Source organism: Bidens hawaiensis, unplaced genomic scaffold (genome assembly GCF_021521415.1).
Source record: "Bidens hawaiensis isolate Kalapana, Puna unplaced genomic scaffold, B.hawaiensis_p1.1 tig00023671_1, whole genome shotgun sequence".
Lineage (NCBI taxonomy): Eukaryota > Viridiplantae > Streptophyta > Magnoliopsida > Asterales > Asteraceae > Bidens > Bidens hawaiensis.
In genome coordinates, this window is record NW_027493722.1 from 58,383 (window position 1) to 79,597 (window position 21,215).

Here is a 21,215-nt window from a genome sequence, read left to right on the forward strand (position 1 = left end):
GTAAGGCTGAGGGGTGTGGGGGGCTCTAACGGGGGCGCGAGTGGGGGCTCCAGCCAATAATATTGTGACGTGTGGCAGAGAGAGAAACTGGATAAGGGGGGTGTTGGAGCCCCTGGCCCTGGTGTGGAGGGGCTCCAGCAAGGGCTCCAGCGGATTTTTTTTTTATTTTTTTATAAATATATTCAAAAAACGTATTATTAAAAAAACTCATAAATTATTAAAAAAAAACACACATTTTTTTTTAAAATTCAAATTACAAAAAAAATCATACTAAAAATTAAACAAACAATAATACTTAATAATAACACTAATCTAATACAAGATCATCGGGTCGCCTCGCCCACAAATGTTCAACCAACTCATGTCGAAGATCCCCGTGTATCTCACGGCTCTTGATATTTGCTATGTTATGAAGTCTTTGTTGATCACTGATTGTGGACGGTTGTGGCGGAATGTCACCTTGGTAGTTTTGGCAGATAGCTTTGCCCTCGTCTTCTAACGTCATGTTGTGTAGGATCAGACACGTGTAGACGACGTCCGTTATCCTCTCCCGAGTCCAATAACGTATCGGGTTCGCCAGAACATAATATTGTTTTTTTATAGCTCAAAAAGCTCTTTCAATATCTTTTCTAGCAGACTCTTGCTTCTTCGTAAAATACTTCCGTTTGTCGGCGATTGGATCTGTAAAAGCTTGAACTAACAAAGCCCATTCGTTGTAAATACCATCGACCAGATAGTACCCGTACTTGAAGAGTTCTCCATTTGCAACAAAAGATTGAGGTGGTTCAACCCCGTCGATAAGGTCGTTGATCAAATTTGACTGATCGATAACATTAAGGTCGTTATTTGACCCAGCAACACCAAAAAAAGCATGCCAAAACCAAAGATCCTGTGACACCGCCGCCTCAAGTATAAGGGTCGGCCCTTCATGATCACCACGGTGGAACTGACCTCGCCCCACATAGCCCATCCAACATGCGTACAATCGATGCTACCTAGCATCCCAGGAAAACCATGTTTTTCTGCGTGCACCTCATATATGCGTTGGATGTCATACATTGTAGGTTTACGCAGATATCTCCGAGCGTAAGTTGATATGACTCCTACGTATAATATATATTACAAAATGTAATAAATATTTAATAAAAAGTAAAATTAATGTTTTTTACCTTGGCAGAAAAAATGAAGGGATTCACGTGCAACCCTTTTCGACATCTGTAAATACTCATCCAAAGCGTCCGACGAGATGCCGTACGCTAATTGACGGATAGCAGCCGTGCATTTTTGAAGAGGGGTAAAACCGGGGAGACCCCTAGCATCCTCCCTTTGTTGAAAAAAGGGACACCGTGCCTCTAAATCACTTGCTATACGCATGAACAATTGTCTGCTCATTCGGAAACGAGTTCGAAAATCCGACTCCTCATATACCGGTTGAGGGCTAAAATAATGCCTAAACAAAGTATCGTTAGCACCCGATCGATCACGATCACGAGGTGGTGCTCTAACCCTCGGGAGTCGAGGTTGATGGGCTTGATTTTGCAAGAGATCGACCACGGTTGCGGTCAAAACTCCCCCTACATGAAGAAGCAAATCATCCTCTTCGGAGGAGTCGGAATCAGACGAGTACGACGACATTATTTTTTAAAAAAAAATTGGGAAGATGGGTTGATTTTGGGTTTTATTTTGAAGTTGTGGTGATTGATATGCGTGAAATGGGGTATTTTATAGATGAAATGGGGTATTATTTAGGTAAAAAATATATATATTTTTTTAATTTCTCACTTCCCAACGGCTATTTTCTCACTTCCCAACGGCTATTTCTCTCTCTTCTCCCGCGACAAGGCTCACGCCTGCCTGGATTTCCGCGCTCGCGCCCCGGCTCGCGCCCCGGTGGTGTGGGGTTAGCGCCCCGAGGCGCGAGCGGAAGGGCTCTCGCGCCCAGGTTAGCGCCCCACACCCCTCAGCCTAACCAAAAGAACAAAAAACGAATAATTATTAGGCATGGGGTCAACGGTCAATTTTTCATACCCAACAGGCCAACAAGGACCCCTATTACCAATCAGAAATTAGGCATGTGTTCATCAATTATGTCATAAAGGGACACCTCTCTGCAACAGTTGAAATTCTTAGCCTAATATTGAATAACGAAAAGTGACATATTGACCTTTTCAAATAGCCTATCCATGTCGATTCATCATCATATTGACCTTTTCATTTCTTAAATAACCTATCCATGTCGATTCGTCATGCTTCGAAGATATTTATATAAAACAATATTTTAAAAACTAGTACGAACCGGCCGATTATATCGGATTTTGGTAAAACAACTGGTATTTAGAGTCCGATATTTTTAGGCGGATTGTTAGAATATCGTACCGTCAGTTTTTAAAAAAAACACCATTTTAAACCAGCAAACCGTTTTTAAACCAAGAGATTTTTGATATTTTTTGCGGCCGGTATTTTTGAAAATGACTTTTAACCTAACGAATAAAATTACGAGTAAACACAGTAAACAATGATTCGTTAATCAACCAATTTGTATCTTGCAAATCCAGTGTGGGTTTTTTTTACATCTTTTGTAATTGTTTAATTTCATATATAAAGTACAAACTTCCTATATAACTCGATCATTGTTCATGTGTAATGTTTGGTTCATGCGTGATGTTTATTAATGTACTTTAGGGTTATTTTTTAAGTTGAGGTTGTATTTATATGAAATTACAGGGTAAACTATTTAACCCGGTTAAAGTTGTATTTAACTATTTATATGGTTGTATTTATACCGGTTTTTAAACATTGTCATAAAGGATTAAAAGAAAGTGTACGTTTTATAATAGGACAATTAGTACACCAATCTTGATGTAGAAATATAAAATATGTCAATAATAGAAGATGGAAGTATTTGAATTGTAAAGCTAGTGTCAACCCTCAACACCAAGTAGGTTATTAAATAAAAGTATCTGCTTTCACACTTATATCTAACTTCATATTAAAAAGCTGTTAAAGTGCTCATAGTTGATCATTTTGTAATATGGAACGCAGTGGCGGTGACGGAAGAATCAAGTTAACGGTTTCTAAGGTGGCGTTATGGTTGTGGTTATGGTTAATGATCAACGCGACCGTGGCTCAAGTTCAAAACCAAACTGATCCAGCTGAAGGTTTCTCTTGATCTATCTCCGGTTTAATTATATTTGCTCTTTATTGTTTAGTTCTTTTGTGTTTATAGCTTTGATGATCTTTGATTCTCCATGGTTGCTATTCATTTCTTCATTTCTGCTCATGTGTTGAGTTTGCTTAGGATTATGATTTTTGATATATATTTTTACCTAGGATTGTGATCAATAGTTGCGGTGGTTAAAAAATACATGTTTAACGACTTTCAACTCATTCAGTTTTTGTTAATCCGTTTGTTTTTTATTTACTCTTGATATTTTGAAAATAAACTGTAACTCCAAAAGTGAAAAACATATTAAACTTCTTTGGTCATGATACCAATAGGCATGTTTAGTCATGTAAAGAATATTCTCCTAATCTTTTCTCTTAACAATGATTCAATCCACAAACATAAATTTACGATTAAATATTACATAACTAATAATAAACATAAGTTGAATTATGTAAAACTATGTTTAAAAATAAGCTAAACATAAGGAAAACAAAACGAAATAAAAAAACTTTCTTTTTTATTTACTAGAAAAGGCTAACCATCGTGTTGGTAATCGCCAGTTTATTGAACAAAAAAAATCCAAAAACATCAACAAAAGGGCTTTTGTTGTAAGATCATTGCATATAAAACGTGTTCATCACCTCACATCATCATCCATGAAAACTCATAGATGTCCATAATTTCCTGTGTTTATAAGAGCACACAAAGAGGTCCCGTAAACCCAATGACTTCCCATTTCCCCCAAATTCGGAAGAAGGGGGGGGGGTCATGGTTTTTCCGGATCAATTTTCTTCTTATTTTCCCCGGCTTCCCCAGCTTCTTCCTGTATGTCTCTATTTTATCACGTTACATGGTGAATAGTCTCTAGAAACCAATAAAAAGTAACCTGGGAAAAGAGGTTTAGTGTTCCCATCCGATGAGTTCCATGTGCTCTAACTAAACCAATATATTTACATTCCATAATTGTCAAATTATGTCACATATACCTTCATCAAACATACAATTAACTTACATCAAAAACTATGTTTTACAGCCTTACAGGTTATATATTAAAATTCATAATCATGAATTTAAATAAATAAAAAAAAGATTTTGAAAAATAATTGCATTTTGATAACAAACTGAAAGTAGAGTGCTAGATTTTGACATTTCTTAAAACATACATCCATCAAATTTAGAGAAAACCTGAAACCCGACAAGTAATTACCTGATTAAAACCTAACCGGTTTGAGAAAACTTCAATAATTGGGATAAGTATGCGAATAACTAAACCCCACCCCTTGTAACGTTTCTTTACTATTTTGATATTTTTCTCGCCTGAACGGGCAAATGCCGGTGGCAGCACGGTGGTTTACGGCGATGAATCGTGGATTTTGGCCGACGTGTATCCATCGGCGAAGCTCAATTCATCTTAATACCTGGTGGTAAGACAGTGTATACTCTATTTAAAACTGATTCACCTTACAGTGTAATTCACATATATTTGAGTTGCAAGCTAAATGCTCGTTGAGTTCTGAGATTTTAGCAATTAGGTTAGGGTTACGTTACTTTGGAACTCAATTTCAAGATGAATATCTCCGGTGTGTTTTGAGTTTTTGATTTTGACATTTTGAAGAATTAGGTTATAGCCTAATCTTGTAAGTTCGGGTAATAAGTGGCGCTTAAAGTCTAGTGGTTGTTTGAGTCAGTTTTTCGTTTAGGCTAATTCAAATTAGATTACTTGTTCTAAGTTCCATAGGCAGGCTTTAAACGAACTGAACGTTCAGCCGGAAGTTCGTTTACGTTCGTTCGTTCGCTTAATAAATGAATGAGCACGAACAAGAAACTTTTTTCGTTTAGTTAAATGAATGAACATGAACATAGGTTGTGTTCGTGACCGTTTGGTAACGTGTTCATATATGTTCGTTTGTTTTTGTGTCATATTTTGATAATGTATTTGTAATAACAAACCTTACATTTAAATTTTATAGTTTTATTGTTTGTGTTCAGTTTGTTTCGTTAATGGTTTGTTTATAAAGGCTTGCTTTTGTTAGGATTAAACTCACACACGAAACCGAACACACACACGAAAGCAATAAACGAACACGAGGATTTAACGTGGTTCGGTCTAAACTGACCTATGTCCACGGGTGGCAACTAGGTATATCTTTATTGAGTGACCAATATTACAAGTACATAATGTTGTTTATATAGAGACTGAACTAGGGTTAGTAAATTATTATGCAAGAAATCTAAACCGGGCCGGGCTTGGGCCCGACCGCCCACACCCGTCTCCTCTTTTGACTTCATATAATAAACCGGGCCAACAAGGCCTACGAACCCAACAATCTCCCACTCGGAGGCCTTGAGTACTCTCGTCTGCACTCCTGATTGTACTTCTGTAATCTGAACATTAAACTTCTTCTAGTTGCCACCGCCTTCTCATCAATTAACCTGAAGGCCCGTTGAAGCTCCCCGGAGCTCCAACACGTCAGTCATGGCTGAAACTGCCCCTGACCCGTTCTCTGTCCCTACCGGCTCCCACTGTAACGAACTACCGGATCCTGAGATAACCTGAGAACAAACACTCTCCATATTCAGCAAGTAATTCATTGGAGAGACTTTTACAGCTGGAATACTGGTTTTCTTAATCCACTGTCGACCTGGAACTGTAACTGAAACACGACCTGTGCTCCCACTGTCACGATGTCCCCCAACTGATTTAACCTTTCTAGCTCGTTCATCCTGAATCTTCACTTTGGCTCTGGGTTTGTTACTTGCAAAACGAACCTTCTTCTGCCCACGAGATTCTGTGAACCGGACTTTGTCTTTCACCAAAACTGGATCCACTCCTTTCGGTGACATATCGACCATATAAATCGAACCCATTTTCTTGCCACGAGCAACCACGAGATTCCCTTTGACTACTTTCCACTGCCCATTCCCGAACTTAACATCGTGCCCTTGGTCATCCAACTGCCCAACTGATATCAAACGTTTCTTCAAACTTGGAATAACCCTCACGTCTTTCAAAGTCCAAGAAGTACCGGCTGAAGTTATCAAATCAACGTCTCCCATACCCGTAACCTCTAAAATATCATCATTCGCTAGTCGAACCTTTCCAAAATCCCCAAATTTAAGATTCTTCATCGTTTCACTACAGTGAGTGGCATGAAACGATGCACCAGAATCCATCACCCAAGCATCAACGCTACTCTCAACATTGCAAACCAAAGCCTCATCACTACTGACCCCGTCATCTGTGTCGTCTTCTGTAACGTTCACCTCTTTCTTACCATTCGGACACTGATTCCTGAAGTGTCCTTTCTCTTTACAACCCCAACATTCAATATCCTTACGAGTCTTAGACTGACTCCTCTTCCTGCTCCCACTGCCTCGCTGTTTTCCCCTACCTCTACCTTCTGTGACTAGCATATTGCCTGATGATTCACCTGAGCTTCTGCGTCTTGAATCTTCTCCCAGAATCAGATCTCGAATCCCATCGAAAGTAATATTTGTAGACGAACTACAAACTGCAGTCACTGTTTGCGACCAACTGTCGGGCAAAGAGGATAATAACAAGAGGCCTTGAACTTCATCATCAAACTTAATGTCAACTGACACTAAGCGGGACAAGATCGAATTAAGATTATTGATATGAGTTATAACTGACCCACCCTCTTTCATTCGAGTTGTCACTAGTTCTCTGATAAGATAGACCTTATTCGCTGCCGAAGGCTTCTCATACATGTTGGATAGTGCGTCCATCATACCACGGGCTGTGGTTTCTTTCATGACGTTAAACGCCACATCTTCCGACAACGACAATGTAATACAAGCCCTAGCTTTCTTGTCTAACTTCTTCCAATCTGCTTCTGACAACTTTTCTGGTTTTTCATCCTCGAACACTACATCCAAGTCTTTCTGACAAAGTAGTGCCTCAATCTGCATCTTCCACCAACCGAACTTCTGTCCGTCAAACTTCTGTATCGAAACCTTTCCGTCTTCTGTCATGGCAATGACTAAAACGAAAAACTGGATAAAACAGAGACAGACACAACAATGGCACGAGCCTGAACTTAACGGCTGTTCAACTGAACTCTGTTAAACAATCAACCTATTTTAAACGTGCAGCGGAATAACGAACTGTAAATCAGAAACCGAAACTTTAAACTGAAACGATAAACCTGACAAACGCGGTTGGCACTGGTTCTCCGTTTCTTTAAACGACTTCAACTGTTCTTCAACAAAAATAGGATCTTGATTGGCTCGTTCTTGACTCGTTGAAACTGTTAAAAAATATCTTGTCCTTGTGCCTCGGCTAAACTGCCCGATAAAACTTTCGAACCTAAATAGAGAAAACTTGGCCCACACAAAAAATTGATCTTTTAAAACAAAAAAGAATCAAGAATTTTGGTCAAATCTGGCTATTGGTCAAAAAGGTATGCTGCAACTTGAACAAATATAATTAACCATGGTCACGTCTCTCTCTACCAAGCACACGCTCTTAGTGAGAAAATATCGATTAAGCTTCTGCCTCAAAATCAATATCTTACAAAAAACTCCGGCGTCTGACCCACAACTAAACAACGGTACACGGTGGTTATGCGGTGGTAAAATGCTTTCGAAAATAAAACCGAACCTGAACAACTCCGGCGATTGGGTATGGCGGAACCCTACCGGAGATCACCCCTTTCTTCCCTGCGGCTGAGTCGGTAAGACTCTAGCGGTGTTGCGACAGCAACAGCAAGGTTTTCTCGCGGCGAAAAAACGATGACGGCGGAACCCTAGCGCAGTAGGGTGGCGGCGGCGGAAGGTTGGTTCCCGTGTTCTTCGTGTGATCCGAACCTAAGCTCTGATACCACTTGTTAGGATTAAACTCACACACGAAACCGAACACACACACGAAAGCAATAAACGAACACGAGGATTTAACGTGGTTCGGTCTAAACTGACCTACGTCCACGGGTGGCAACTAGGTATATCTTTATTGAGTGACCAATATTACAAGTACATAATGTTGTTTATATAGAGACTGAACTAGGGTTAGTAAATTATTATGCAAGAAATCTAAACCGGGCCGGGCTTGGGCCCGACCGCCCACACCCGTCTCCTCTTTTGACTTCATATAATAAACCGGGCCAACAAGGCCTACGAACCCAACAGCTTTAACTAACAACAAATCTAACTTGTGCTTCATTGACATTATCAAAATAAAACCGCCAATTGGGGGATGATTGTGTTTATTATTATCATTATCATTATCATCATCTCAAGTGCTTAACTGTATATTTAATTAAGGTGATCATGTTTAATGTTTTGGATTAAGAATGCTATTTGTTTTCTTAAATAGTACATTCGTGAACCGTCGTGAACAACTTCGTTCAGTTCGTTTACAGCTCTATTCATAGGTTTATATAAAGGATTTTGTAGACCTAATTTATTATCACAATCAATAACAATCAAAGTTTTGAGTTGTAAGTTATTTTTTGTTTAAGTTTCGGTGCCAAATGCTGATTTGAATGAAACTGGTGTTGCAGTGCGAGTTATAAACGAAATGTTCAGCCAATGGGGGATTGCAGAAAGTTCAGTAGCACGGATGAGATGGAACCTAAGTGGAGATCCATGTACCGGCACTGCCGTGGACTCTTCCACCTTCGATAACGACTCGTACAATCCCGGCATCAAATGTGATTGCAGCTTCCCCAATTCTGTTTGCCACATTACTCGACTGTAACGGCTTCTTTCTCCTTTAATTAGTATTACATTATTTACCACTTCATCTTTTACTTATATGTATTCTACATCTTTTGCTTTACCAGAAGAGTTTATTCAATGGACGCGGTGGGCCCGATCCCCGAAGGACTCTGGACTTTGGTTTACCTTACCAATCTGTATGAATTTCTATATTTACATACCTTTCAACTGCTATACTTTCCACACCTTAACGAATGATCTTTTAAAAACATGTCTAGGTAGATAAACAAGTTAATATCTGATATTGATATACTCATGGTGTTATTGATGAAATTTACCTTTTTAGAATAAAACTAAGACTGAGTTGGTTGTTTTACCATAAATTATATGGTTTTGCTGCACTTCTTCTGTACATGTCTAGCTACTATTCTTTCCATACCTTTAGAGATGCTACATGGATAATTTTGATAAGATGTTTAGAAACATGTCTACGCATAGTTATCAAATGCGATAAGCGCTCGAAAGCGTTGAGGCTGGGCCTAGCGTCCAGGCGATAAGCGCAAAAAAAGCGCCCGATTTAAAAAAAAAAGCGCACATTAAAAAAACAATTTTTTTAACTAAAATAGAACATCTTAATAAGAAAACATACATTCATTCTTGAAATAGTTCATAGAACAACCAAAATCCAAAACATGAAGCACGTCTTAATAATTAGAAAAACCTAATCATTAACACATATGTCATAATATCCAGTAATTCAACAACTCAAAAAGCATTCATTTTAACTGTCAAGAACAACAATTAGATCCATTAACACATTTATCATAATATCCAGATTTCCAAAAATTAAAAAACTAAAACCTAATTACAAATTCTGAATATTTTAATCATTTAGTAACTGAAGTCAAATGATATTTAAATGATATTTAATATGCATGGGAAATTTGGGAAAAGATTGAGGTGCTTTAATAGTGGATTTATAGGTACTCCTAGAGAATAGGAAAATGTTGTTTGAATGATATTTAACATGCATGGGAAGTTGGGATAATATTAATGATGCTTTAAATATCTGAGTCATGCAAGTCGCATTTAATGCGCCTGGCGCTTTAAATGCGCTTAAGCGCAAAAGGCGCTCGATTTTAACAACTATGTGTCTACGTAAATAAATGAGTGATTTTCTTTTATTGATGCAAATTTATTTACCAAATTATTATGTAATTGAATTCAGAAGTGTTTCATGAAACTAGCTTCTTCTAATATTGACATACTCATGGCGTGCAAGGATGAAATTTACAACAAAATAAAACTAAGATCGAGTTAGTTGTTTTCATTAACAGAAATATAGTTTCGTTGCATGAAACTACAAGCACAATACTTAGTTTATTTTGTTTTACTTTTTGTATGCTAGCAAGTATCGTGGTTAGATGTAACTGCATACTAATAACATGGTTGTAAAAACCATTATCTTAAAAAGTTTAGAGCTTGTATTGGCATATAGTATGAACTACATTCAGTAACCATTGAAAGTTAAAACCGACAACTTACTATATATATGTGTGTGTGTGTTTGTGTAAACACACATATACAGTAGCTCTTATGATTTATGAATATCTATTCCTGTATTTGCTACAGAGATTTGCGCCAGAACTATTTGACAGGTCCCTTGTCACCTTCAATTCGCAATTTAACTCGGATGCAGTGGCTGTAAGCTTTTCTTTTTTATACTTTTAACATGTTTATCATTTTAACCTCAATGTCTGTAAGAATAAAGCTGAGGTTTATGGCAAATATTTTTGCATTTATCTTTAGGACTATGGGTATCAATGCTTTATCCGGGGAGCTTCCACCGGAGCTAGGAGAGCTTTCTGACCTTAGATTGCTGTATATTTTTTTCTCCTTTTTCTGACAAATTATTTTTTTTGATTCTTCGTAGAATGAAATGTTAAATTTAATGTTGCAGGGGAATTGGCACAAACAATTTTAATGGTTCCCTGCCTACTGAACTTGGAAATTTGCGAAGATTAGAGCAGATGTAAGAGCATTTATGATTAGTATCTTATAAATTTTTTTCTAAATGAATTGCTTAGTTCTTTGTTAATTTAAGACGAAAGAACGTTTGGATATACTTTTCTATTATGCATATCTATACACACTGTCATTGAACAAATCTTATATCATCTTCATACATGTTTATTTTGTCAGTTACATTGATAGTTCTGGAGTTGGCGGTGAAATACCTTCCACATTTGCTAGTTTACAGAACCTGGTTACAGTGTAAGAGCACTTATTTTTTATGATGTTTCAAAGTTGTCCATCTATCCCATGAAAATTATTGATACTAATTCTTTTGCTGTCAGATGGGCTTCTGATAATCCGTTTACTGGGAGAATACCTGACTTTATTGGGAATTGGACATTGTTACAATCCTTGTAAGTTAGCTTGTATGTCATATTCAAGGTGTTATATATGAGATGAAACTTTATAATTATTTACATGCTTTATGTTCATACAGGAGGTTTGAGGGGAACTCTTTTGAAGGTTCAATACCACCCACGTTTTCTAATCTGATCTCTTTGCAGGACTTGTAAGTTTCTTTTTACCCTTTTAAAGAATCAATTATTATACTTTGCAAGCTGTTTGATCTTGTAATTTAAACTCTCTAAAATTACCTGCTTTCTGGTATCATGAATGTTGCAGGAGGATAAGTGGTTTATCTAATGGAACTTTGGATTTTATCAGGGATTTGAAGTCCCTCACTGTTCTGTGAGCATATATTTACTCTTTCTCAAGGTTACCCATGTTATTATTGTGTGAACAAAATATAACGAGACACATTTCCTGCAGAGTTTTGAGGAATAACAGAATCTCTGGCCCTATTCCATCTGACATTGGAGATTACCAAAACTTGACACGACTGTGAGTAATCTGCATTGATATTGAAGTTATAAATATATAAACTGTTCAAGGAAAGCTCTCAGACGTACCTGTTTGGTCTCACTGCATCTTTTAACTTTGGGTGTATACTTGTCAGGGATTTGAGTTTCAACAATTTGAATGGACAGATTCCAAGAGGATTGTTCAACTTGAGTCAACTCTCTTTCTTGTAATACACATTCTCTTTCCATGATAAACAATATATTTCATGCAATTAAGGCAATAAGTATCAATGTTGGAAACTTGGAATTTAATAATTGGGATAAATAATGACATTTTAAATCTCATATGGATGTCATCATTCTCAGGATTCTTGGAAACAATAGCTTAAATGGTACCCTTCCCGATGTAAAGAGCTCAAGTCTCAGGAATATGTAAGTGAAATGCATGGCCAATTTGGAGTTTATATATAGTATGTGTATATGTATGAGTGTGTGTCATGTGTGTGTGTGTAACTTTACAATTTTCTTCATGCAGAGATGTGTCATACAATGAACTAACCGGAACACTTCCGTCTTGGGTCAATGAGGCAAACTTACAACTGTAAGTGCATGATGTAGAGTATTACATTATTATTATTATTATTGCAAAAGCGGTAGTTTGTGACTGACTTAGAAATTAGTTTTTACTTTTAAGCATAGGTATCGGAACTAATGTCATATCTCTAACGTGTGCAATTTGCAGTAACTTAATTGTGAACAACTTCACTTTAGGAAATTCTGGAAACAGTAGTTTTCCTTCAGGTACAGAGTGTCTCCAAAGGAATTTTCCTTGTAATCGTGGGTCCCCAAGATGTAAGCAAAAACATAAGTTTCTTTCCCTTTTTTTGTTGAACGCCAACAGCCAACTCACACACCCCCTTAACTCTTGGTTTTTACAGATAGTGACTTTGGAATCAATAATGGTGGTCCTCCAATCACATCGTCTAACAACTTACTATTTGCGGAAGAAACAGAAACACTTGGACCAGCAACATATTATGTGAATTCTGAAAGAAGGTGGGGAGTCAGCAATGTTGGTCAGAGGGACAACCCGAGATATATAGTTTCCTCTTCAAGCCAATTCACAGGCACTTTAGATTCAGAACTTTTCCAAACAGCACGACTCTCTGCTGGATCGTTAAGATATTATGGTTTAGGATTGCAAAATGGTAACTACACAGTGACCCTCCAGTTTGCAGAACTAGAGATAGCAAATGGGCGCACTTGGAGAAGTACTGGAAGACGTGTCTTTGACATTTATTTGCAGGTTTGCGTTAAAAAAAATTAGTGAAGTTTGTACGTTGACCTCAAAAGTCAAAGTCAAACAGTTATCCCTTTCCGGAACAATTGGAATTTGCTATTTTCAAAAATCATTTACTAATGAATAGGTCGATTTAGGTTATTGTAGAGGTGGCAAATGGGTTGGCTTGGGTCGAACGAGTCATGGGCTGAAACGAGTCATGGGTCAAAACGAGTTAGGGTCAGAATGAGTTTGGGTCAGAACGGGTCAATTAAACGAACCGGGTTTTGTTTTTTTCTAAACGAGAATAACGGCGGAAACATTTTAGTTTTTTTTAGATTTTTTGTCTTTTATTTATATTTTAAGTTATGATTTTTTTATTATTTTTTTGAGGGGTTTTCTATTAAGATCAAAAACCCTCAAAAAAATATTCAAAAATAATAATAAAAAAATTATAACTCAAAATATACATCATAAACAAAAAAAGTAAAAACACTAAAATGTTTCATGCGTTGTCCTTGTTCTGTAAAAAAAAACCCACCAAGAATCGAACCGAAACCGAAAAAATCGACGAAAATGGAACAAAAAGCCAAAACCCAACCACATCAATCGAAATCGAAAAAATCAATCAAAACAAAACTAAAAGAATTCAAACCGAACAAAAACGAAATTGAAAAAACGGACAAAAGCAAGTCCGGAATCAACCAAAAAGAAACAAAAAAACCAAAACAACTCGTCCCGTGTGAAAACTCGTGTTGGCTTGAAACCTAAACTGAACCCGTTCCAATCTGAAACCCGTTTCGTGCCGAAACCTATCTTGTACGAAAACTCGTTCCGATCTGAAACCTGTCACATTTCCTGATGACACTAACTCACATCGACCCATTTCTTTGAACTCGTCGACCCATTTTGACCCGAAAATAAAAGGATAGAATTTCAAATGACTCATTTTGACCCATTTAGTTAAAACCTTTTACCCAAATCAACTCATTTAATTTTTAAAACAACTCAAATTGACCCATTTGAAAGGGCCTGGGTCAAGATTGTCACCCCTAGGTTATTGCATTCAAACGGATCAAAAACTAAACAGGTTGAAAGTCTTCCAAAATCAATTCTTAGTTCATACAACCTTCTAAGTTATTATAGCATATAAAAAACGGAATTAATTACATAGTTAGTCCTTGTAGTTTGCCCATATTACGGTTTTGGTCCCTAACTTTGAGAAATTACAAGTTTAGACCGTTAGTTTATATTCTATATTTAATGGGTCCCAACTTTACTTATATTTTTTAATATTCTAAGGGCATTTTAGTCATTTTTAAAAATTGACATAAAAGTTAACCTCTATTTATTTTAGGGGCCTAGTTTGATTTCTCAAAGTTAGTGACTAAACGTGTGATTTCTCAAAGTTAGTGACTAAAAAAGAAATATGAGCAAACCACAACGACTATTTGTGTAATTTTAATTAAAAAATGCATGCGGGTCAAACTGGATCGGCCTAGCCTGTTTTGACCCATACTAAGAGTGACCCATTTCAAGTTGTTTCTCAACCTGCCACCTTTAGTTAAAGTATATAGTTATTGCTTTGTCTAATTTCTATCATTTTTTAGGGAAACCGCGTGTTTCAAGATTTTGATATAAAAAGGGCAGCAGGAGGGGCCTCCTCTAGTCCTGTTACAAGGCAAGAAACGGTTCAGGTTTCAGATAACTACCTTGAGATTCATTTATTCTGGGCTGGAAAGGGGACTTGTTGTGTACCTGAACAAGGGACTTTTGGGCCTCTTATTTCAGCAATTAGTGCCACCCCAAGTACTAAACTTCTCTCTTGAACTTCAAGTTCTTGATACTTGACAACTACTAATCTTTACCTCACTTATTTTTGTACAGACTTCATCCCCACTGTGAGAAATACCGCACCCTCCACAAATAAGAAGAATAATACCGGTTTGATTGTGGGGATTGTGGTTCCTATTGTAATTATAGGCTCTCTGTCATTATTAGCATTATATATTATTCGTCAGCGGAGGAAAAAACAGGACACGTCTGATAATTATGAAGGTATATACATGAAAAGTGTTTTTCATTTGCATAAAACCTATTGTTAATAATTTTACTGTAAAATTTTGATTATTGTTGGAATAGTATGATGATTATAATCTCATTTGGCACATTATTGTTTACAGAGTTTTTGGGAATTGACACCAAACCATATACCTTTACTTATGGAGAGTTGAGAGATGCAACCGATGATTTTAGTCCTTCAAATAAGCTTGGTGAAGGAGGTTTTGGACCTGTTTACAAGGTAGTTTACTTTTGCTTCTTAAACCCCAACTTAACCATGGTTAGTTTTTAATAATAATAATCTTCATGGTAAACAGGGAACACTTGATGACGGGCGAGTAATAGCTGTTAAACAACTGTCTGTAGCCTCTCACCAGGGCAAGAGTCAGTTCATTGCTGAAATAGCAACAATATCCGCTGTCCAACACCGCAACCTTGTTAAATTATATGGATGCTGTATTGAAGGAGACAGACGACTTCTTGTTTATGAGTATCTGGAGAACAAGAGTCTTGATCAAGCATTATTCGGTAAGAATGATCACCTTACATTCATCACAACTAATTGTAGACAATAAAACTATAATGTTACATTTGGGGTCTATAATGTAGGAAAGACCAGGCTATCTCTTAATTGGGCCACACGATTTGACATATGCCTCGGGATAGCACGTGGTCTTGCATATCTGCATGAGGAATCTCGAATACGGGTTGTACACCGAGACATTAAAGCTAGCAATGTTTTACTTGATGCTGAACTCAACCCTAAGATCTCAGACTTTGGTTTGGCCAAACTTTATGATGACAAGAAAACACACATGAGCACTCGTGTTGCAGGCACAATGTAAGATTTCATATAGCATATGTGTGCATATATATCTATATCTATGTCTATTTATTTGATATGTATTTATGTATGTTTTGTAGTGGGTATTTGGCACCAGAGTATGCAATGCGCGGACACCTTACAGAAAAAGCTGATGTGTTTGGGTTCGGAGTAGTAGCTCTAGAGATTATAAGTGGAAGGCCTAATTCTGATTCATCTTTGGAAGATGAGAAAATATATCTTCTTGAATGGGTGGGTATCTTTCATTTTCTTAATCATTCCTTAAAAAATATTTATTTAGTTGTAAACTATTTATATTAATAATCCTATCTGTCTGGTTATTTTGGTATGCGTTATTAGGCATGGAACCTACATGAAGCTAATAATGAACTTGAGTTGGTAGATGAAGAGTTGTCTGAATTTGATGAAAATGAAGTAAAAAGAGTGATGAGAATCACTCTTTTGTGCACCCAAACCTCACCAATGCAAAGACCGACAATGTCGCGAGTGGTGGCAATGCTTTCTGGAGATATAGAAGCAGGTGGTGTTATTACTCGGCCCGAGTATTTGAGTGGTTTTAACTTTAAAGACGCAACTACTTTCAAAAGCGTTGTTCCGAGTTCAGGTACAGATTCTGTGCCAGGTACAAGTCACTCCGTTGTTTCACCAACCACACCTGATAATGTTTCGAGACCCATGCTTAATAATTTTATTGGAGAAGGTAGGTGATGATGGTGTTGGCGACGGCTTAGTTTGTGGATAATCTTTCGTGTCTTATGTTTTTCTGTACGAGTAAATAATTAGACATACCGGTTGAGATGTTTATATTTCTCTTGATTTAGATTGTCATTTGTTAATTTTGAGAGTGGTGACTGGTGAGTGAATGTGATTGTAAAGAAATAAAGAGTAATGGAACAAATTTTGGGATTAGAATTGTTAAAATTTGAACTTTGGTATTTGGTTGTCATGATTTTGTGGTAGTAGAATGATGTGAAGAAGAGCACAAGATCAATGCTCTAATAAAAGATCAATGCTATGGTACCATGCAAAGAAATAAGTAGTACAATATATCAGAATCTGAACCTAAGAGGGATGATACATGCATGATTTATACACGTTACAAAAATACCTTGTTCTAATATATTCTTAAAAAAATAAATAAATTAAAAATACCGTTGGTAAAAAAATAAATATATATTCCTTAGTTTTAGCTATTCAAATATTGACACAAGCAATTAACTAGACATTTGTTTATTGGACCGCGATGAATTTTATTATAGCGCAACCATCAAGAAGCAAGAAGTTACAAAAATATGTTACATGTATCTCATAACAACATGAAATCGCAAAATGAAAAAGAAACACCATGATTGATGACCACCTTATATGGGTGGATAAATCACATACAATAAATTATTATATTCCCAATAGTGATTGTTTGGTTGATAAGAATATATAAAGATGATAAGTTAGTTTTGGGTTTAGTTTTGTTTTCTGTCTATCTATGATGTTTGATAATATATTTCCATTTGTCAGTATCATTTTACTCTAGTATACCATTTGTATACGATTATTTTATTTTATTTTTTATACAATTTGTTATTATTGTTTCCTCTATGTTGTTTGAGTTTTTGTATAAAACTATATGTTTAGTTTACATTATCCATGTCGTATAGGTTTTTTGAGTTGGTAGTTTCCTAGGAAGCAATCGCATAATCCTTCTCTTCTAGAATATAGGTAAAATCTGTCTATATCCTACTATTCTGAAAACCTATTAAGATCATGCGTAATGGTTAATGACCCCTTAGGAGGCATTTCTGCAACATCATCACCTTTTTAGTCAAATATATGCGTAACATATAACGCTCCATAATGCCCCGGAGGACGGTGTAGGGGCTTTATCCAATATCCACTCATATAATGTCTCTATAATTTCCTATTACACATGTCCTAATTCCCTTGTTGATGGTGGGACTTTTGATTTGGTATAGTTGTATGTTAGGTGATAAGTTGTGTTTGGCTAATTAAACATTATGAAGTTTATAGGTTTTACTAACTATTTTATTACGTATGATGTACAATTTGAAAATCTTTAACATTTAGTCCTTAAAGTGAACATAACGAATAAAGACATAGTTTGTTTGTTTTGTTTGTTTAAATTTATCGAAGAAACAAAGGAACATGAATAATTAAACAAATGGATTTTCTTATTCGTGTTCATTCGTTAAAAAATAAATGTATGTGGGTTTGTTTATGTTCATTTCTTGATATTTAAGCGAACAATTCACAAATATACATGAGCATAAGCATGAATATCCAAATTTAAGTCTAAACTAGCATGCAAGATATATTTCAAAAGTAAACAAAGATAGCTAAACAAAGAATTTTAAAAATGAAATCAAATGGATTTTAAATTCATAGTTGTAACAAATAAACTTTGAACGGACATTTAAACAAGCAATTGTAATAAATACATAAATTAACAAACGAGACATGTGTTTATGTTCAAAGTTGTGTTCATGTTCGTTCATTCAATTAAATGAACAAAAAAATGTTGTTCATGTCCGTTCGTTTATTAAATATATGAACAAAAGCAAATTTCCGGCCAAACAAACCACCAATATTTCACGAACGTTCGCTTCATTTACACAGCTATCAAGAACATTTGAAAATCTACAAGGGCATGGAAAATGATTTAGTTAACTTCATAACACAAATTGTTCATTATACACATAATGTAATACTACTAGACAAATGAGTATCATTGACATACAAATTCATAAATAATTTGTCTTAGTGGTTGTTACTCATGGTTTACCAGCCATAATCCAACGCCAGATCTATGACAATGAAAAATCCCATCTGCGACGGATTTTACAAAAGAGTACCGACTTATTTTGCAACATATTAAAAGTAGCACACACTAGTCACTAGTCTTTTCCGATGGTATGTCGTATACCAATAATTCCAGTGTCGGCACATTTTTACCTCAATATTTCACTAAGTTTGCCGACAAAGTGACGCTTGTTAAACGTCATTAATTATAATACTTAAAAAAATTAATTTTTATTATCTTTAAAAATTTCTTGAAGATTAAAATAAACTATAAATGCCGGTAATTTAGATTTACATTTACAAAATGTACTAATAATATAAAAATAAATATGATAAACCCAAATATAAACATGATTAGAATAAACACAAAATAATTTTATATAAAAAGTTACCAAAAGCATGGAATCTGGATTGGATCCAAGTAAGTACGAAAGGAGGAGTTATGTCAAACTAAATATTCTTCAAGGGTGCAAACCAAAACTTTTAAAAATCCGACCGTTAGAAAAAAAAATTCAAATACCCAAACCAACGCTCCAGTAATCAATCAATCAATCTACCGTTTCATTCTTCTTTCACATTAATCACTCTTCAATACTCTCTCATTCTCAAACACCGATATAATGCCGACCGACGAACCCACCAACGACGCCGCAACGATCATGGTCCCGATCTCCAAATCCCTCCACCCGCTCCACGAAATCGCCATGACTCCCACCCACAAACTCCTCCTCAAACAATGGCTCAAGGAAGAAGAACTCATCCTCAACCGCATCGCCTTAAAAGAAACCCAAATCGACTCGGTCCGTAAAGAATTAACCCATCTCTACTGCTTCTTCTTCCTCTTCCACTCCATTTCCTTAGTTTTATTATTCAGGGGTACCACATCAATTACTACATTTCCAACCTCGTGTACCCGGTCGTGGGTCCCGAGCTTATGCTCCGTGCTGTGCTCGTTGGGGTTGATTTGGGCGGTCCGGTATAAGATGGAGAGCGAGGCGCTGATTGAGAAATTGTTGGAGAGGGAGAAGGAGGATGGGAGGTTGTTGGGGAAGTGTGTGAAGGAGTTGAAGAAGAAGGGGTTGGAGTTTGATTTGTTGAAGGAAGTCGACGCACTGCGGCGGGCCAAGAGTTTGAGGGTTTGTGAAGGGGTGAAGAAATGGTCTGGGAGGGATTTTGTGACTTTGTTTTTTGTTGGTGTGGCTTGTTTTGTTCTTGTGCTTACTAGGGTTATTTTGTGTGACTGATTGTTTTTTGTTTTGGGTTTTTAGATTTGATTGGTGTTGGCAGAAACTGTTGGTTTCTAATTTGGTAGCTTAAGTTTTTGTTGAATGCTTAATCTTAAAATCATGTATACTCAGGATCATATTCAGATTCAGATATATAATAATAATGAAATGTTATGGTTTAGATGTTATTTTTTTCTTTTTTGCATTTTTTATTTTGGATTGGATTTGATTGGCGATTCCAATTTTATGTTATTGTTTTGTGTTATACTTATACAGTTATACCAATAGGGAGTAGGTTTAGGGTCCAGTTTATAAACCAATCTGGATTGGTCTAAGTTTGGCTAAAACTGGTTTGGGCCGAACGGAATAGGGTTGGGAATGGGTTTGAATGCAAGAATGGTCAGCCTTGTCTGGACCGGTTTGGATTGGGTTGAAAACGGTTTGAGGCAAAAAAAACAAAACAAAAAAAAAAAAAAAAAAGCTGGACTTTTGGCGTTTTTCCGAATCGGGTCAGGTCCAAACTAGTTTAAGAGAACGTTTGGTGAAGTGGGCTGGTTTATAAACGGGCCGGCGGGCACAAACCGGGTTTCTATGTATCCCTCAAGAAGAAGTCACGACTCACGAAACTAAGTTATTGGTATCATGCCACATTATGTTGAGTTGTTGACTCTGTTGAATCCGAAACTAAGTTATTGGTATCATGCCACATTATGTTGAGTTGTTGACTCTGTTGAATCCGAAAGTCTGGTGAGACAACCTTGGGGCTTGGGCTAGTGTTTTATTATTTTATTGGATTTGGTTTAGGATTATCAACGTAAAAATGAAATTAATGTGCTAATTCTAAGAATCTAATAGAGTAATTCTATTTACACTTTGAGTAATTATATAATTACATTATAGAGTAATAATCAGGTAGAATAATTATATTTATACGTAGAGTAATTGTGTAATTATACCATAAAGTAGTTATTACTCTACTCTACTTGATTCTCTAAATTAATACGTTAATTTCATATGTATTTAATCCAAACCCATCATAGTTAGGAGTAACCTTAATTTCTCATTTTTTTAATTATTATATAATAATACTCATTTTTTATAACTTATACATTTTTATTAATTTAGCATTATTAAATAAAAATTAACTATAATTAAAATAATTACATATAAATACATAATTCAAATTAAAATACTCAGATATAGTAGAGATAACCAAATAGATTTAAACACTAAACAAATTGTGTGCATTTGAGCTATTACAATAAATGAATTT

The 21,215-nt window shown here is 36.1% G+C and overlaps 2 protein-coding genes across 2 annotated transcripts; both read left to right on the forward strand.

Annotated features, from left to right (window-relative positions):
- Positions 1–2,653: 2,653 nt before the first annotated feature.
- Positions 2,654–16,819, forward strand: LOC143567881 (putative LRR receptor-like serine/threonine-protein kinase At1g56130). Its single transcript, XM_077054167.1, has 23 exons — positions 2,654–3,158; positions 8,686–8,878; positions 8,968–9,039; positions 10,475–10,546; positions 10,652–10,723; positions 10,803–10,874; positions 11,045–11,116; positions 11,200–11,271; positions 11,355–11,426; positions 11,540–11,605; positions 11,687–11,758; positions 11,874–11,945; positions 12,085–12,150; positions 12,254–12,319; positions 12,461–12,570; positions 12,657–13,024; positions 14,608–14,806; positions 14,885–15,055; positions 15,181–15,299; positions 15,376–15,586; positions 15,668–15,899; positions 15,983–16,133; positions 16,242–16,819. Exons 1-23 carry the CDS (start codon positions 3,032–3,034, stop codon positions 16,608–16,610), a joined length of 3,096 nt encoding a protein of 1,031 aa, XP_076910282.1. The 5' UTR covers positions 2,654–3,031; the 3' UTR covers positions 16,611–16,819.
- Positions 16,820–19,310: 2,491 nt separating this feature from the next.
- LOC143567878 (uncharacterized) lies at positions 19,311–20,035 on the forward strand. Its single transcript, XM_077054166.1, has one exon. The coding sequence runs from the start codon at positions 19,337–19,339 to the stop codon at positions 19,958–19,960; it is 624 nt and encodes a 207-aa protein (XP_076910281.1). The 5' UTR covers positions 19,311–19,336; the 3' UTR covers positions 19,961–20,035.
- Positions 20,036–21,215: the final 1,180 nt, after the last annotated feature.